The sequence below is a fragment of the Pseudophryne corroboree genome, chromosome 1 (assembly GCF_028390025.1).
Source record: "Pseudophryne corroboree isolate aPseCor3 chromosome 1, aPseCor3.hap2, whole genome shotgun sequence".
Classification (NCBI taxonomy): Eukaryota; Metazoa; Chordata; class Amphibia; order Anura; family Myobatrachidae; genus Pseudophryne; species Pseudophryne corroboree.
Window position 1 is genome coordinate 1,032,799,549 of NC_086444.1, and position 20,515 is coordinate 1,032,820,063.

A 20,515-nucleotide genomic window follows, 5' to 3' on the forward strand; every position below is an offset into this window, starting at 1 on the left:
ACCACGCCCCCTGTATGAAGACACACCCCCTAATGCCGCCTGGGGCGCCAGAAGCCCAGGAACCGGCCCTGATTGTACTGCACCAGGTCATATTATGACACATTGTAGTGCCACCACTTCCTATTATGCCACATTATAGTAACCCCAGTTGAGAATATGCCGCATTACAGTGCCCCCAGTTCATATTATGTCACATTACAGTGCCCGCAGTACATTATGACGTGCATTACATACACCTCACTTATTAGTATGCACTACACACATATCCCACATACGGTACCATTGTAGTATTCATTCACTATGAACACCACCACTCACTGAAATCGAAGGTCACCCCATTAGGCAGCCTTAATCTACAAATCTGGTAAGAGAATATATCCCACTGACCTCCTATCTTGCCTTAGTTTATTTGCTGATAATGATGCTTCATCCATAGTGGCAGTTTTTGAGTCTTACACGGCAAACACTACAGCTACACCAATGCGTAAAATATATAAATTGGTTCTACATATGCCCAGAAACTTTCCACATGCATATTTATGTGAATGTATGTAAATACATATGACTGACTGCAACCGGAGAAGCGGGACGGGAGATGGAAGAGAATTTATAGATGCATTCCGGCACACAGATTTATTTACACCTGTAAAAGTCACACCAATTTCAATTGCCTGAGAGTTGGGGCAAATACACGCTGTGTGCTGCTGCTGCTGATGTTCTCCAGCACTACCTAACCGCTTTTAATTGGCTGACTGTGAATTCATTCCGATAGGTGCTGTCTTCCACGCATGTGCACATGATTTTGGTGCTTGTTTTATCGGATTGTGAATTTCCGCACATGATATGGTACCTGCTGTATTAAACAGATTTTTAAACCTAACATATATATTTTGTAAGTAAAATAAATAGATAAAAACACTGATGTAACTGCATGTGTGCCTGGTGATGGTGTGCCATCAGGGGGGGACTGCCGGGACTGCAGTCCCAAGCCCAGACAGAGAGGAGGCCCACCTCTGCAGCTGCGAACGAGGATATATGTATAGAAATGTTTTCAACAAAATAGGCGCTGCCATGAAGGAGACAACAATATTACAACATTGCTGAATACACAGGAACACAAGGAAGCATCACATTAAACATAAGTCAGAGAGAAGACAACATTATGGGCGGTATTCAAATTATACATCACGTCCAATCTCCTTTCTAAAGTGATCCCTGTTATCGCACATAACGCGCCCATAGCAATCAAGTTTAGCTGCGTAAAGGGTTGGGTGCCCTCGCTACCCCAGAGGTAGCAAGCTGAAATGATTATACCACGCCCGTCAGCAGAAACAGAACGGGTGGAGGGGCGTGGCCTAGCCGGCAACAGGGGAAGACGTGTCCCTGGAAAGCTCCAGCCTGCTTTTCCCCTTTCTAAGCCCTAACCTGGGCCCCTGCCCACTCAGCAGCACAGAAATTGCTCCCTGGACCCTCCAGATCTCCCTGCTCTGAGGGACCGAAGCCGCGGAATCGGGGGGGGACCTGCGCTGCCCCCTGCGGATTGCGGCCTACTCCATCCACAAAAGCCGGGGCCTCGATTTTGGAAGCGGGCCGCTGAGAACGGCCGTCACCCGGACCCGACCCGATCGCCACCGCGGACCCCCAACCTCACCTGGATGCCGCTCCTCGGCCCCCGACGGACCCCGGTGCCCTGGAAGGGAAGGGGGAAAGGTGATCCTGCTGGGTGCATCAGCCGAGGCGCCTGTGACTGGCGGCCGGCGGCCATCTTGCGGCTGGCACCGCTCGGCGCCTGAGACCTCCTGCAGCACGCTTGCTTTGACCCCCCGGAGATCCAGCACCCTCGCTCTCTCCTACTGAGACCCGGCTGCACTGCTCTAGTTATAAAAAGGGTGGAGGACGGCTGGGAAACCCATAGAGGAAACTGCTGTTTGCTGCTGGATGGCCGACATCTTGTGACTGGCACCATACTCATACTGCTTCACAGGTGGGAGCTGAAGGTCTCCCTGCAGTCCCTGGTCCCTGTGCTCTGTCACATGTAGTGTAGAGCTCACTCCTGCTGTCATCTCTGCCATTTCCGCGCTCAGTCCCTACTGTGTCACCCAGCCACCATTTCTTTGCCGTAGAGGACCCGGAATTTTCTCTTAACCCATGGCCCTGCGGCCTGACTGTTTCTTTTTTGCAAGTTTACTCTTATACTGATGGCCGGCTAGCCACCTAGACTCTGGGGTGGCGCGCTGGTGCTGACCCTGATGGGATGATGCTCTAATCACACAACGTTACTTCTGATGTTCTACTGACGTACCCAAGGTGCCCCATGGTGAGAGGAAAGAAAGGACCGCAAGGGAGAGGAAGGAAGTCACATACACTCACCCCGAAGCGTTCAATGGATACCCCGACCTCGGTTGACATGAGGCAATTTCTTCTCCCCCAGGGCTCCGCCCCCACGGCGGACGCCTCACTACCCTCGACCCCACGTCTCTCGCCTGTCTCGGACTCGGCTTCCCAAGTGGGATCACAGGCGGCAGCCCCACATGCCACGACGGACCCGGGAAGTCTCGCCCAGATTCTGACCCTGCTTTAGGCCCTCCCAACTAAGCAGGACTTTGAACACTTGGAAGGTAGAGTCAGGGAAACGGTCCGCTCAGAGATTGCTGCGGTTCAAGCAGAGATAACGCACATCGGCTCCCGCCTGTCTACGCTCAAAGGCTTCTCTTCAGACACAGCAGCTGCACATAACGCCCTCAGGGCCACCGTTATCAAGCAGGCGTCCTACCTCCAACAGCTCCAAGACCGTGTAGAAGATTTGGATAACCGCGGAAGGAGAAATAACCTGAGGGTCAGGGGGGTCTCGGAGGATATCGCACCTGCTTGCCTCATTGACTTCCTCACGACGGTTTTCAATGAAATTCTGGGCCGTGATCCCGCTTCAATAATCGAGTTCGACAGGGCCCACCGAGCCCTGCGACCCAGGGGCGCACCATCTGATCGCCCCCGCGACATCATCTGTCGTCTACATTATTACACGGAAAAAGAGGAGATCCTTCGCAAAACCCGCCGCATGGATGTGATAGAGACGGCCTCTCATAAACTTCAGATCTTCCAGGACCTATCGTGGACGACCCTGCAAAAGCGTAGAGCCTTACACCCGCTCACTGCAGAACTCCGGAAGCTGGGCATTAAATACAGATGGAGCTTCCCTTTTGGCCTCCAGACCTCGCACAATGGGACAATATACACCTTTAAAGACTCCTCCGACTTGCCCCTTTTCTGCCAAGCACTGGGGATACCACAGGTCTCTCTTCCAGAATGGCAGGAGCCTCTGACCGACGGTGCCCCACCTGAACTCTCCTACCCCGACAACGACTGGCACCTTGTCCACCGCAATCCGAGACCCCCTAGAGAGCAGCGTTCCTCTACGCAGTCGACGAAGAGATGAAGGTTTCGACCTGGTTTGGAACATTCACTGAAGCAATTCCGAGTGATCCTTCCTTAGCTTAATAGAATTGTTGCCGACTCGAGGGATCTCCTTGTCGTGCGACACACTCTCCCCGTGGGGAGGTGGCCGGGACATCGAGATCGCACTCGACTCGACGAACGTTCACCAGCTGAGCGGGTAGGAGATACCTGCTCCTGGTTAAAGGACATTTCTTTTCAGTGGTTGTTTTTCTTCGTTGTGTGATCAAACCGTTAAGGTATATTACTGATTGTGATGTTATATTTCCTGTTGGGGTTGGGGCTGGCGCTGACCCCCCAGTTCGCCCCAGCACCGCCCGAGTATTCTTGGTCTCCGACGCGATTAGCGCGTCCGAGCTCCCGAGAGGCGGTAGAGTTTTCATTTATTCAGTTTAATTCTTCAGCTGATATTTGAGTATGTTAGGTCTATCGACCTACCTTCTTTATGTTTTCTTTGCTTCTGTTTCCTTCTTTCCCTCTCCTCCCCCCCTCCCCCTACTGTGTGACTCTCTGCTGAGCGAGTTGTCCTGTCTTCCTGGTCGGACTAAGCATTCCCGACGTGTTTCTAGACGATGGCGGTAGACCCTAAGGTGACAAATATAAAACTGGTTTCCCTTAATGTGAAAGGCCTCAATGTCCCGGAAAAACGCTCAAGGTTGCTTAGGGACCTCTTTGCATTCAGAGCTGATGTGGCTTTCTTACAGGAAACCCACTTCAAAGTGGGAGTGGCCCCGGGTCTCAAGGATCGTAACTACCCACATTCAATCTTTGGGAGTAGCCATTTTGCTATCTAAACGTCTGCCTTTTCGAGATATAACGTCTGAGTCTTTGGGGGAGGGCAGGATACTCTTAGTGAAATCACTGAAATGTACACTGTTCGATCAGCTGTATACATTTATTAATCTATACGCTCCCAATCAATCACAACCCAGTTTCTTGGCGAAGGCTCTCAACCGCATTGCCCCCTTGGTAGCGGGTATTCCAGTTATTGGAGGCGATCTTAATTGGACCCTCCAACCTGAGGTGGACATCTCTGGGACGCCGGCAAGACCCTCCCTAGCATCGCACCGTAGAGTGCGACGGTCTCTCCACGACCACCAGCTGATTGACACCTGGCGGCTCCAACACCCCGGGGACAGGGACTATACGTTCTACTCCAGACCCCACGACACTTACTCTAGATTGGACTACTTCCTCCTACCTCACAGATTCCTGCATCTAGTTAAGGGAACAGCTATTGGACTAATTACTTGGTCGGACCACGCTCCCGTCTACCTGACCCTGGGGACATCCCATCCACACTCCAAGCAATGTACCTGGCGGTTGAATGAACAACTTCTAATGGATACGAGGTTCCAACCCCAGCTGCTTGAGACTTTGGAGAATTATTTTCTAAATAATGAGACACCAGATGTCTCCAGGGTCACGGTGTGGGAGGCCCACAAGTGTGTTCTGAGGGGTAAGCTCATACAGCTAAGCTCCATGCTGAAAAAAGAGAGACTCAGGGAAAAGACCGCTTTACTCCAACGGCTTAAGGACTTAGAGACAACACACAAAACAAATCCCTCCCCATCGGTGCTGACCGCCTTGACCGAGACGAGATCTGCTCTCAACACATTGTTGTTTGCAGACATTAAGAGGGACTATAGGCTCTGTAGAAACCGCTTTTATCAATGGGGCAACAGACCGGGGAAGCTACTGGCACAGAGGGCCACGCTATTTATACAGTCGATGCAGGATGCGGCGGGGACCCGCCGCACCCTTACAAAGGACATCGCCGAAACCTTCCACGCTTACTACACCAAACTATATAATCTCCAGCCACCTAGAACCCCGACATCCCTGTCGACAACTCGAGACCTGGTGGAGGGATACCTGGGTGACGCGGGACTCCCTAGAATATCAGCGGATGAGAGTGCTTGGCTAGACTCCCCCTTTTCCCTCCCGGAATTGGAACAAGCCCTTAAGGAAGCTCCTTCCGGGAAAAGCCCAGGCCCAGATGGCTATACAGTTTCTTATTATAAGCTCTTTAAGAATACTCTACTGCCTAAAATGCTACTGGCATTCAACGAGATCTCTGATGACCGTGGTTTCTCCCCTCAATCATTAGAGACCTTCATTACAGTTATACCAAAGGAGGGGAAAGACCCGGCTCAATGTGCTAGTTACCGACCCATATCCCTCCTCAACACAGACGTCAAGCTGTTTGCTAAACTTATAGCAAACAGATTGAAGCTGCTACTCCCCAACATTGTGCATTCGGATCAGGTGGGTTTCATACCCGGAAGGGAAGCGCGCGATAACACCACCAAGATCATTGATTTGATGCACTTGGCCTCGAGCAAACATGAACCAATGGTGGTGCTTTCAACCGATGCCGAGAAGGCTTTCGACAGAGTTGATTGGATATTTATGGAGGGAGTCCTGCGTCACCTGGGGCTGGGACCGGTCAGCTTGGGCCGCATTTTAGCACTTTATAACTCCCCCTCTGCAAGGATCAAAATTAATGGAGACTTGTCCCGCCCGATTCCGATACGGAATGGTACTAGACAAGGATGTCCCCTCTCGCCCCTAATTTTTGTCCTCTGTATGGAGGCTTTGGCGGGAGCCATTAGATTAAATCCGAACATCTCGGGACTCACGACGGGGGGCGGAGAATTCAAACTCGCACTGTTCGCAGATGACCTGCTAGCTATCTTGTCGAACCCGGTGGTGTCTGTCCCCAACCTGATGTCCGAACTTGATAGATATGGCTCCATGTCAAACTTCAAGATTAACCTCTCTAAGTCAGTGGCAGTGAACGTGTCGATGCCCTCCCAAGCCCTTGATAATCTTAAACAATCTTTCCCCTTCCACTGGCACCCCTCAAGCTTCAAATACTTGGGGATCACGCTGCATAAAGACCTATCACGCCTTTTTGACGAAAACTTCAAAAAACTATTGACCTCACTCCGTTCTGAGTTCCGGGATTGGGGTAACAGAAGGCTGTCCTGGTTGGGGAGGCTTAGTGTCATTAAAATGAATGTTCTGCCGAGAGTCCTTTATCTCCTCCAGGCGCTCCCGATATCCATTCCCAAAGCGTGGTTTAAAGATTTACATAATCTGGTGAGGGACTTTGTCTGGGGAGATAAACGGCCCCGTTTCCAACACGACATCCTTTTTCGCCCTAAACACAAGGGAGGTCTCCAGCTACCGCACTTTACACTCTACTATGAGGCTATTATCCTTCACCGAATTATGGAATGGTCGCGCCCACATGACATAAAACAGTGGGTTCATATCGAGGGATCAGTGATGCCTGCCCCCATTGCATACTACCCCTGGCGCTCAAGGCTGCCACAGGTAGACCATCCTACTATTGGCCCTACACTTACACGCTGGGGTAGACTTAGGGTATTACCACATATTTCTTCTAAATATTCCCCTTTGACCCCACTGTTCAATAACCCAGATTTCAAACCAGCAGCCTCAGGCCGGGGATTCGACTCTTGGAAAAGGGCGGGGGTGACACGTGTTGGCGGGCTGGTGGAGCGTGGAGAGATGATCCCTTTCCCCTTAATGCAATCCAAGTGGAACCTTTCACCTTCAGAGATTTGGAAATACCTCCAATTAAAACATTTAGCCATGGGGAGTACTATACGCCCAAGCCTGAGTAGATCATTAACAGCTTTTGAGAGCCTCTGCCTGGAACCTTCTCGCCCATCACACTTTCTCTCAAAGTGCTATAGACTTCTGATTGAGAATAAATTCCCAGATCTACCCAAGTATGCTAGAGACTGGGGCCATGATGTGCAGATGGACTTGTCAGAGGAGGACTGGGAGAGGAGCTTCCAGGCCACCTTTGCCAGCTCCTTTAGTTATTCGGTCCTCGAGACGCATTTTAAAGTCTTATCTCGTTGGTACAGGTGTCCCCAAACATTAGCTAAAATGTTTCCCAATGTACCAGATATATGTTGGCGATGTAATAACCAACCGGGCTCCCCGATGCATATCTGGTGGAGCTGCCCCGAACTTCGTCCCTTTTGGGACAAAGTTATAGCAATTTCAAAATTGATAGTGGACCCAGGGGTTCCCTCGGAGCCTACTTTCTGGCTTCTTAACTGTACTTCATGGCCCCTGTCAACATATAAAAAACCTCTATTAAAGTTTCTCAATAGCGCAGCCAAAGCGGTCATTCCGGTTCATTGGCGATCTATTCAACCTCCTACCGTGAGGGAGTGGGTCTCCAGGGTAGATTGGTATATGACTATGGAGGAACTGCGGGTGACCCCGGAGACGAATCAGAGGTTTACGACTACTTGGTCCCCTTGGCTGGAATTTAAGGCCTCGCAAGCTTACTCGACATTGCTGTAGTGACCTAGACCATTGGTCTTAGTCCTCTGCCTGGGCTCTCCCGCTGTCCTCTTGGGAATGACTGAAGCTAGAGGCATATACTTCGGACCCCCGACCAGATTAGACATGGAAGGTTCAATATGACCTTCCCCATCCCCCCTCTTCTCAGATTCTCTAACACCCCCCCCTTTTTTCCCTCTTTTTTCTTTCCTTTCCTTTCCACCCTATGCTCTCCGCTGTCCTGTTTTCTTGAACTGCTTTAAAATTTGGAAATGTTTTATTGAGACAGCCTGCACCTAGAACGGCCAGAAGCGACCTTGAATTTAAGATAAGGCCCCGGCCAGGGAGTCCCCCAACAGCAGGCCTTGTTAAGTTTGTACACAGTTATTGCTTGTATCAAACAGACTTATTAATACTTGATTTGTAAATGCTGTCTTTTATAACTTGCATTAACTTGTTATTACCTTTAATCAATAAACATTTATTGAAAAAAAAAAAAAAAAAGAAACAGAACGGGTGTGGAAGGGGGTGAAAAGAATTGAATATTGCCCTATGTCTGCAGGGTCATGGCAAACCAACTAGCACAAAGGGAAACTCCAGCTGGCAGAGGTGAGGCAGAGCTATGGTATCTATAGGTGTAAGAGGGAGGTGGCTGGGGTATATGTGTGTGAGAGGGGTTGGATGGGGCAGGGCTAGGTTATCATATAATTTATATGATAGATTGAAATGTTATAATAACACCCACCCCACAGCCCAAACGTCGATTATTTGTTCTCTAAAAACTGGTTTACGCACCATTTGATGCCCCACCCCCACTGTAGCTACATCCACATTATCCACAGCTCCACCCCCAGGGGGATCTGCCTACTTTGTCAGTCCTGGGCCCCACAATTTCTGATGGCAGCCCTGCCTGCATGCATCTTGTGATGACTACACCTCAGCATAAGGGCAGAAATAAGATATTGAGCCCAAATTATGTCCAGTATTCGTCAAATCAACACCTAGCCCAGAGGTTCCCAAACTGTGTGCCGTGTCTCCCTGGGGTGCTTCGGGACACTTGCAGGGGTGCCCTGGGTTGGTGGTCCAGGACCAATTCAAATTATTCATGGTCAATATAATAGGCAAAACCAGTGCTGGTGGCTGCCAGTCATAAAATATGTGGCCAAACAGAAGCAAATCTTGTCCCTCACCACACAACTGACCCTAAGGATGACATATAAACGTGATCTACTTAATGTAATATTTCTTTCTAAATTTCTCAATAAGAAATTTTTGGCCTAGGGGTGCCGTGAAAAAAATTCTGCTATTCTAGGGCGCGGTGTTTCAAAAAGTTTGGAAACCACTAAGCCCATTGGCTACTATTTTTGGGCAGAGACTACAGTCTGTAATGCTAGTTACAGATCTGTAGGATGTGCATTTTCAGAAAAATGCAAACTCAAAAGTAGTGGGTAAAAGGTCTAAATGTCACCACCATGGGCCAATGTTACACATACTGTATTTGCAGCATATTGTATAGCACTTACATTGAAGTCTCATTACCTTTGCACGGACGTTATCTATAAGTATGTCTGAGTCACAGTTTAGCTTTTTGGATCGAATCTTAAAATCCCCATCTCCTTTCTTTGGTGGACTGATCTTTGCATTGGGATAACACGCAGATTTGGGAGAGTAACCAAAGTGCCTGACAAATTCCAAGTAGTCCAAAGTTTTGTCCTGGTTTGTGATGAAAGTGCCCCAAAGTCTGTGGATCTCTCCTCGAGTAACCCCAGGCTGGATATCAAAGCTTCATAATACAAAAAAACATGTAAATGAAACAATACATTCTGTATCCTCACATACAGGATTTCTAGTAAAGAAGGGCTTTTGATGCATAGTTTAGATATCTATTGTTATGCTTGCTACATGAAGTTGCCAGCAATGTACATATACACATACAGTATACTGAAATCTACAAATAAAGGGCCTGGAAGTAGAGGCTATTACATAAACACATAATCTATATTTGTGTTATCAGTTACATGTATCTTAATATACAGTACATGCATAGGCGTTTCTATAATGGGTACAATGTGTGCGGTGAACAAGGGCACCTGGGTCCAGGGAGGCCCACACTGCACACCCTGCAGAGCGGACATAAATCACTTGGAAAATGGCCGCCTCAACCATTTCCGAGTGATTTGCGCATGCGCACTGGAGAGATGTCCCGGGAAACAAGGTGTGGGTACCATGTTCCCAGAGACCTGCACCTCACCAGTAGTGGATTTACCGTTATTGCTACCAAAACAGCCGCTTAGGGCTAGGGTAAATCCGCTACTGCAGGTAGGGGTCTGTCCGCGCTATGGAGTTGTCCTGCCACCCACGCTACATGCTCTCCATGTCCAGTAATGGTCCGTGTGCTGCGCTATGCGTCGGCTGTGGCTAGCAGGGAGCAGGCGGTGGAGCTGCATACACAGAGCCCAACTGGTGATTGGCAGGTCCCATCCTCTGTCCGGTGCTGACTGGTTGCAGCTGCCATGTGCCGTCCTTTGTGTGCGTCCAGTTACAGTTGGCGGGAGGGAGGCAGTGGTGTGTGTGTGTGAGACTTTCCCTACCTCTGGTAGAACCACAAATCCCAGCACCGCCAAAGCTTGTGCGTGCATGCCTCCCAGAGGCTGTTATATCGCATTACATATTTTCTCTAGTGCACTGCTTATGTTACAATTTGTACATTGATATTACACTTTGCTCAGCTTTACTATTAGATATTTTTAAAGACATATTTATATTGACTTGCATACATGATTTAATATTAATGAGAGTTGTCACACCCACTTTTTATGCCACTCCCCCTTACCGGGGCCTGACGTTGCTCTCTACAACCCTGCTGATGCTGCCATGATAACATGATAATTGTGCTGACCAGGTGCCGCTTTATATGTAACTATCAGTACCAGCGGTGCAAGTGGGCGGGTACGGGTGGCTACGGCAGTACCCTTAAGAAATTAGCAGTGGGTACGCCGTACCCACTGCCGACGGGCCGCCGCTCCTCGCCGCTCTCTCCCTCCGCTGCTCACCGCCGCTGCTGCGAGGGGAGGAGAGCGCAGCGTTTGCCTCTCCAGCCCCTCAGCCAAGGCTGCCGGTTGATTGGCTCACGGATCGGCGCTGACTTGAAGGAAGACACCCGCACCGCCGCCAGAGACTGAGGGGCAGGAGAGGCACACACAGGACAGCAGCAGCGGTGAGCAGCAGGGGAAGGAGGGGGGGGGGGGGGCATGTATACCTGGCACTGGGGGCATATCTGGCACTGGGAGCATATCTGGCACTGGGGGGACATGTGTATCTGGCACTGTGGTCATAACTGGCACTGCGGGTAAATGTGTATCTGGCACTGGGGCATATCTGACACTGGTGGCATATCTGGCACTGGGTGGGACATGTGTATCTGGCACTGGGGGCATATCTGGCACTGCGGGGACATGTGTATCTGGCACTGGGGGGCATATCTGGCACTGGGGGCATATCTGGCACTGGGAGACATGTGTATTTGGCACTGGGGGCATATCTGGCACTGGGGGGACATGTGTATCTGGCACTGTGGGGACATGTGTATCTGGCACTGTGGCCATATCTGGCACTGCGGGGACATGTGTATCTAGCACTGGGGCATATCTGACACTGAGGGCATATCTGGCACTGGGGGGACATGTGTATCTGCCACTGGGGGCATTTCTGTATCTGGCACTGGGGGCATATCTGACATTGGGGGGGGGGACATGTGTATCTGGCACTGGGGGCATATCTGGCACTGGGGGCATATCTGGCACTGCGGGGACATGTGTATCTGGCACTGGGGGTATATCTGGCACTGGGGGACATGTGTATCTGGCACTGGGAGCATATCTGGCACTTGGGGGGACATGTGTATTTGGCACTGGGGGCATATCTGGCACTCCGGGGACATGTGTATCTGGCACTGGAGGCATATCTGGCACTGGGGGGGCATGTGTATTTGGCACTGTGGGGACATGTGTATCTGGCACTGTGGCCATATCTGGCACTGCGGGGACATGTGTATCTAGCACTGGGGCATATCTGACACTGAGGGCATATCTGGCACTGGGGGGACATGTATATCTGCCACTGGGGGCATTTCTGTATCCGGCACTGGGGGCATATCTGGCACTGTGGGGGCATTTCTGTATCTGGCACTGGGGGGCAATGTATATCTGATACAGTGGGGGCATTTGTGTATCTGGCAGTGCCAGATACACAAATGCCCCCCCCCCCCCCCCTGTGTCATATATACATTGCCCCCCAGTGCCAGATACAGAAATGGCAATGTATATCTGGCACTCTGGGGGCATTTGTGTATCTGGCACAGTGAGGCAATGTGTGTCTGGCACTGTGGGGCGTCGTATATCTGGCACTGTGGGGCAATGTATATCTGGCACTGTGGGGGCAACATGTATCTGGCACTATTGGGGTCATATGTGTATCTGCCCCTCCCCCCATATGTGTATCACGCCCCCATTTTCATTGGCCACGCCCCATGTGGCATTTGGCCACACACATTTTTTGGCGCAGTACCTATAAGACATTTTTTCTACTTGCACCACTGAGTATACCTATATGTCTGCCACATACCGCTTTAAGAGGAAGTACATTGTCTCCTGAGTAAGGCGTCTTGAATTCATTTCATCCAGATCTTCAAATTCCTTTTCCACTACAGAGTAGTTTTTATGAATTAGACTCTTTATAATCTTGAACAGCTTGAAGAAACCAACACAATATTAACTATTATGAATAGATGGCGATTGAAAAAGCACATGGTATTAAATGCATCAGAAATAATTATTTATTACATACAAATAGTAGATCTATTATATATGTGGTTAGCTCGCAGGTGAAATGAACAATGAATTCACTTCACTTTCAATGCACTTTTAATGCACATATCAAAGATCTGTGGTTATTAAAGTTGTTTCTGTGTGACTATTAAAGCAATGGTCAGTGGCCCTCATTCCGAGCTGTTCGCTCATTCTTTTTCATCGCATCACAGCGATTTTCCGCAAACTGCGCATGCGCAATGTTCGCACTGCGACTGCGCCAAGTAAATTTGCTAAGAAGTTTTGTATTTTACTCACGGCATTACAAGGTTTTTTCTTCGTTCTGGTGATCGTAGTGTGATTGACAGGAAGTGGGTCTTTCTGGGCGGAAACTGGCCGTTTTATGGGTGTGTGTGAAAAAACGCTGCCGTTTCTGGGAAAAACGCGGGAGTGGCTGGAGAAACGGGGGAGTGTCTGGGCGAACGCTGGGTGTGTTTGTGACGTCAAACCAGGAACGAAACTGACTGAACTGATCGCAGTGGCAGAGTAAGTGTCGAGCTACTCAGAAACTGCTTAGAAATTTCTATTCGCAATTTTGAGAATCTTTCGTTCGCAATTTTGCTAAGCTAAGATTCACTCCCAGTAGGCGGTGGCTTAGCGTGTGCACTGCTGCGAAAAGCAGCTTGCGAGCGAACAACTCGGAATGAGGGCCAGTGATCGGTTACCTTGCTGCAGTGGAGGGGGACATGTACTAAGCAGTGATAAGAGTGGAGAAGTGAGCCAGTGGAGAAGTTGCCCATGGCAACCAATCAGCTGCTCAGTATACATTTATAGTGTGCAAATTATAAATGTTATGTCAATGTTGATTGGTTGTCATGGGCAACTTTTCCACTAGCTCACTTCTCCACTTTTATCACTGCTTAGTACATCTCCTACGTCTTAGTACATCATCATTCAGACCTGATCACAGCAGCAAAATCTTTCTCTAATGGGCAAAACCATGTGCACTGCAGGTGGGGCAGATATAACATGTGCAAAGAGAGTTAGATTTAGGTGGGTTATATTGTTTCTGTGCAGGGTAAATACGGGCTGCTTTATTTTTAGACTTCAACTTAGATTTCAGTTTGAACACACCTCACCCAAATCTAACTCTCTCTGCACATGTGATATCTGCCTCACCTGCACTGCACATGGGGGGTCATTCCGACCCGTTTGCACGCAGCGGTTCTTTGCTGCGGTGCGAACGGGTCGGAAATGCGCATGCGCAGCGGACGCATTGCGTACACGCGGCGTTGCCTGGTGACGATTATCGCCGGGCAACGACGGCGCCAGCGACAAATGTGATCGCAGCGGCGATCGCAAGAAGATGGACAGGCAGGAGGCGTTCCAGGGCGGATACTCACCGTTTCCAGCCTTTTTCGGGGAGTGGTAAGAAGAACGCAGGCGTTTCCAGGCAAACGGAGGACGGATGTCTGACGTCAGGACTGGGACCTTCATCGCTGGATCCGTCACACTGGGTGAGTAGCTGCAGGGCTAGTCTTGTTTTGAGCGAAACTTTTTTTAGCATAGCAGGGCTGCACAAGCGTTCGCAGCCCTGCTATGCTAAAATACACTCCCCCATAGGCGGAGATTAGTTGATCGCACCAGCAGCAAAAAGTTGCTTGGTGAGATCAACTCGGAATGAGGGCCATGGTTTTGCCCATTAGAGAAAAAGTTTGCTGATGCGATCAGGTCTGAATTAGGCTTTTATTATGAACAATGAATTTCTGGGGCAAATTCTATGAAATGTTTTCGGAAGATTGCTGCATTATTATTACTGCATTATTATTGTGTCCATGCATTAGGAGGGTGCTGTAGCAGATATCAGAGATTGACCATTAGTTTAATACATCGTCCCCTATATGAGATACGCTTGCCCTGATCGCATGAGCCTACATTAGGGGAATAAATATTCATGCCACATCAATCACTTATACATCACTGTTTTGGACTTTATTGTGCCAAGACTGCCGTTTATATTTTAGACACCTGAGGGCTGATGGAGAGTTAAATGGAAGTTGGCAATACTTACTCCTGCATTGCATGCAAGGAACTATGGGTCCGAGACAGGCCTGGACGCTGCTATGGGAGTGGTCACAGGCTGAAGCCTGGTGAAGTGTGCGCACGTGCAGAAGCTGCACTGCACGGCATCTCACTTGTGCGATCGCCTCTGCCTGATTGACTGGCAAAGGCGATCGCGGGGCAGGAGGGGGAGTTGCAGTGGCGCAGTCCGGACAATAAAGGCATGTCCGGACCATTTGCGGGGCATGCCACGGCAGCTGCGTGACGTGACATGCAGCCTCTGTGACCCGAAACATGGCGGGTAGTCGTCTGCCTTCGGTAGCCGTCTGCCATCATGGTATAACAAACCTGTTCCGGTGTTCTCCCAGGTCCATGCTCTCTTTCATCCTCAAATGCAGAGCTTCCTTTAGACCTTTCATCAAAGAGACTTGGCACTCCGCGTCTGTGAAGAGAGAGATATTTTACTATAATTATGTTCATGGCATACTGCTGCATCACGAGTGTAATAATTGCTAGAAAACAAAAACATGACGGCCTACTCCGTACAAGGATGTACTGGGTCGCCCAACACTTTCCAAACTGTGTGGAATATCAGAACTGCATCAGCAATGATCCTGTACAGTGCGGCCATTGTCCCTCAACAGTCAATAGCACAAGTACTGTACAGCCCTGGAGAAGAAATAACAGTGTGACCTAATGAGTTTTATCTCTGCTTCAGTGAGCAAAACGGACGCATTGAGAAGGCCAAATGCAGCAAACCTCCCAGGCTTTTGTCCGGAGAAATGGCAGGCACTTTGCATCCGTTCTGAAGAGGGATGTGGATTTTGAGGCTGACCTTGGGTCATACAGAACTAATCAAGCGAAAACAATACCCCAAATTTGCCTGACAGACACCAAGTATCTGAGGACTGTATAAAAAAGAATTAGGGAATTGACAAACACACATACGCTGCCAAAGGATCAAATCTTTAAGGTGGCAGGATTAAAATTATTTATTCATTGTTAATTTATTTATGTATGTGCAAATATCCTGCAGGTGCTGAGGGGACTCTGAAAAGAGGCGGTTTTAGAGCCAGGGCTAAAATGTTGGTCCATTTAACTCATTCTTTTCCTTAAGGCGATCAAAACATTGGCATTTATGAAGCATGTGGAAATAAAAAAAAAAAGGGGTTGTAAAAAAAAGATACGCAGGAACCGGGTCTTAGTCAAGACTGTTGGGCGGAGAGGCCATTATGCTATTAGCTGCTCAATGTCCAGCAAATTAGCAAGTGAATGCTTATGTCAATACAGGAATAATCCCTATGTTGTTTAACGTATAGAAAAGTATCCGCTGAAACTTGGCTGATTATTGCCCATAGATTTTTTTCATGAGAAAAGGTTACACTATATAATTAATGATTTCGGATGAATAACCATTTTAATTAGAGGTCAAGCGACAGCCACAGTCCTTTACCATCCATACGATTGCTGTTATCATCAACATTTCTAATTGTATGGCCCAAGTATTTATGTAGTAAACAGTTGGCAATATTAATGTTCATTTTCTTACAAAGCCAAAAAGAAACACCTGCTTATATTCTACGGCCACACTGTCCAAGGATGTACAGTGTGTGTACATAAATGTTGACATATTGTAACTATGTGGTCACAGGCCAAACACTTATAGATGACCATGTAATTCAACAGTGTGGCTGCCAGGGAAGGTGGGATCATCACCAAGCCTTAATGGACCACTACTGTTGAATGGGCCATCAGGATGGGACTGGGTGCTTTGTAAATATTTCTTTGGGCATTAAATGGGGTTAAAAAAAAATTATACAATTAATACACATGGTACCTACATTAAAGGTTTATCATCCAGCATTACTTTTTGGGCGTATTTTTTCTCTGTTGGTTTCTGTGTATTATGAACAGCTTATATGTGCTAAAAGATCACAAAGAGTATGCAAAGCCATTTACCTAGAACCTCATTTTCATTAACCTAGTAACTAAAAGCTGTTTGTTTCAACATTGACCCATTTACTTTCATAAGTACAGTCCAGTGTTGGGCTGGGGCATGCAGGGCCCACCGGGGGGGAGGCAATGATAGGGGCCTATGCTTAACCACTTAACTGGCATGGTCAGATCACATGCGACCGCGCTGCCCCATTGTGTCCCCCAGTTTCTGACGACAAGATCTGTTCTGCAGATGTGCATAATATAATATTTAAATATTTTAAAATACTTTTTAAACTATATTGAGTACATTAAAAAACACAAAAACAAAACAAGTTTGTGGACAGTTTTGAAGGGAAAAATCATCAATAAAGTGGTTAAGGGGGTGGCCAGCTATGACAGAGACTTGGCTAACCATTAAAGAGTACATAGCCTGTGGCCTCATTTATTAATATGTATAGTATATACAGATAGTGCATGCAGTATAATGTACTAATTAGATAACAGCAGTGCATACACCACCAATATAGCAGGGTAATGTACAATGTGTAAAGTATGTATACTAATAAAGCACATGATGGTGATCCTGTCTATACAGTACAAACCACATATGATAATGGACCCCAGTACATACCAGCCAGTGTCTAAATCTCAATGAGAACTGCATTAGGCCAAATACCTGCCACTAGAGAAAAAAAAGTTTCTATTATCTAAATTCTTACCTCTGAGATCACATAAGTGCAATATATTGTATTTTAGATTTTATTTTTACACAAGAAAACGTAAGATCTATTAGGTAGTTATACTGCATCAGCAAGGTCTCTCCCAGGCAAATAATTCAAAGCAGACTGGGGTTTCAACATATGGTGTTTAAGCTCTTTTGAAGAAGCACAAAGAGTCGGGCAATGTTGAGGACCGTAGACGCAGTGGTCGGCCACGGAAATTTAAGACACATCATGCTTACTTCCCTTTGAAATAGGAAGAAGTACGGCATTGTCCTCAACTCAAAACTGGCAGAAAGTAGTGGGACTCAGGTAAACCCATCTACAGTTCGGAGAAGTCTGGCCAGAAGTGGTCTTCATGGAAGAATTGCAGCCAAAAAGCCATACTCTTGATGTGGAAACTAGGCCAAGTGACTTCAACTATGCACGAAAACATAGGAAATAGGGGGCAGAAAAATGGCAGCAGGTGCTCCGGACTGATGAGTCAAAATTTTAAATATTTGGCTGTAACAGAAAGCAGTTTGTTCGTCGAAGGGCTGGAGAGCGGTACAATAATGAGTGTCTGCAAGCAACAGTGAAGCATGGTGGAGGTTCCTTGCAAGTTTGGGGCTGTAATTCAGCAAATGGAGTTGGGGATTTGGTCATAACTAATGCTGTCCTCAATGCTGAGAAGCACAGGTACTGTAGGTAATTTAACCATTATGCAATACCATCAGGGAGGCATCTGATTGGCTCCAAATTTATTCTGCAGCAGGACAACGATCCCAAACATACAGCCAATGTCATTAAGAGCTATCTTCAGAGTAAAGAAGAACAAGGAGTCCTGGAAGTGATGATATGGACCCCACAGAGCCCTGATCTCAACATCATCGAGTCTGTCTAGGATTACAGGAAGAGACTGAAGGATTTGAGCAAGCCTACATCCACAGAAGATCTGTGGTTAGTTCTCCAAGGTGTCTGAAAGAACCTCCCTGCCGAGTTCCTTCAAAAACAATGTGCAAGTGTACCTAGAAGAATTGAATTGATGCTGTTTTGAAGGCAAAAGTTGGTCACACCAAATATTGATTTGATTTACAATTCACCTCTGACCTTTAACTTTGCATTTTGCTAATGATAAAAACAAACTATTATATTTTTGAAAGCATTCTTACTTTGAAGTATTCTTCCACACCCACCTACAACTTTTGCATAGTACTGTGCGTGTGCGTGTGTGTGTATATATATATATATATATATATATATATATATATTAGTGATGAGCGGGTTCGGTTCCTCGGAAACCGAACCCCCCCGAACTTCACCCATTTTACACGGGTCCGAGGCATACTCGGATTCTCCCGTATGGCTCGGTTAACCCGAGCGCACCCGAACGTCATCATCCCGCTGTCGGATTCTCGCGAGATTCGGATTCTATATAAGGAGCCGCGCGTCGCCGCCATTTTCACTCGTGGATTGGAAATGTTAGGGAGAGGACGTGGCTGGCGTCCTCTCCTTTTATTAACGTTGCTGCAAATATTTGTGCTTATTGCTTAATTGTGGGGACTGGGGAGCAGCTGTATTATATAGGAGGAGTACAGTGCAGAGTTTTGCTGATCAGTGACCACCAGTTTTATCCGTTCTCTGCCTGAAAAACGCTCCATATCTGTGCTCAGTGTGCTGCATATATCTGTGCTCACACTGCTTTATTGTGGGGACTGGGGACCAGCAGTATTATATAGGAGGAGTACAGTGCAGAGTTTTGCTGACCAGTGACCACCAGTATTATACGTTGTCTGCCTGAAAAACGCTCCATATCTGTGCTCAGTGTGCTGCATATATCTGTGCTCACACTGCTTTATTGTGGGGACTGGGGACCAGCAGTATTATATAGGAGGAGTACAGTGCAGAGTTTTGCTGACCAGTGACCACCAGTATTATACGTTGTCTGCCTGAAAAACGCTCCATATCTGTGCTCAGTGTGCTGCATATATCTGTGCTCACACTGCTTTATTGTGGGGACTGGGGACCAGCAGTATTATATAGGAGGAGTACAGTGCAGAGTTTTGCTGACCAGTGACCATCAGTATTATACGTTGTCTGCCTGAAAAACGCTCCATATCTGTGCTCAGTGTGCTGCATATATCTGTGCTCACACTGCTTTATTGTGGGGACTGGGGACCAGCAGTATTATATAGGAGGAGTACAGTGCAGAGTTTTGCTGACAGTGACCACCAGTATATATAGCAGTACGGTACGGAAGGCCACTGCTCTACCTACCTCTGTGTCGTCAAGTATACTATCCATCTAGATTCTATACCTGTGGTGCATTTTAGTTTTGCAGTTTGCTGACAGTGACCACCAGTATATATAGCAGTACGGTACGGAAGGCCACTGCTCTACCTACCTCTGTGTCGTCAAGTATACTATCCATCTAGATTCTATACCTGTGGTGCATTTTAGTTTTGCAGTTTGCTGACAGTGACCACCAGTATATATAGCAGTACGGTACGGAAGGCCACTGCTCTACCTACCTCTGTGTCGTCAAGTATACTATCCATCTAGATTCTATACCTGTGGTGCATTTTAGTTTTGCAGTTTGCTGACAGTGACCACCAGTATATATAGCAGTACGGTACGGAAGGCCACTGCTCTACCTACCTCTGTGTCGTCAAGTATACTATCCATCTAGATTCTATACCTGTGGTGCATTTTAGTTTTGCAGTTTGCTGACAGTGACCACCAGTATATATATAGCAGTACGGTACGGAAGGCCACTGCTCTACCTACCTCTGTGTCATCAAGTATACTATCCATCTAGATTCTATACCTGTGGTGCATTTTAGTTTTGCAGTTTGCTAACAGTGACCACCAGTATATAGCAGTACGGTACGGAAGGCCACTGCTCTACCTACCTCTGTGTCGTCAAGTATACTATCCATCTAGATTCTATACCTGTGGTGCATTTTAGTTTTGCAGTTTGCTGACAGTGACCACCAGTATATATAGCAGTACGGTACGGAAGGCCACTGCTCTACCTACCTCTGTGTCGTCAAGTATACTATCCATCTAGATTCTATACCTGTGGTGCATTTTAGTTTTGCAGTTTGCTGACAGTGACCACCAGTATATATAGCAGTACGGTACGGAAGGCCACTGCTCTACCTACCTCTGTGTCGTCAAGTATACTATCCATCTAGATTCTATACCTGTGGTGCATTTTAGTTTTGC

At 47.7% G+C, this 20,515-nt stretch overlaps 1 protein-coding gene across 7 annotated transcripts in view; it reads right to left on the reverse strand.

Moving 5' to 3' along the window:
- LOC134923288 (EF-hand calcium-binding domain-containing protein 6-like) overlaps nt 1–20,515 on the reverse strand; it is a 386,436-nt gene that overhangs the window by 75,907 nt on the left and 290,014 nt on the right. For all 7 annotated transcript variants that reach the window (XM_063920743.1, XM_063920740.1, XM_063920737.1 and 4 more), the window contains 3 exons: nt 15,000–15,093; nt 12,409–12,533; nt 9,325–9,568 (listed from right to left, as the gene is read on the reverse strand). In XM_063920743.1, coding sequence (XP_063776813.1) covers nt 9,325–9,568; nt 12,409–12,533; nt 15,000–15,093 — 463 coding nt within the window. The remainder of the gene's footprint in view (nt 1–9,324; nt 9,569–12,408; nt 12,534–14,999; nt 15,094–20,515) is intronic.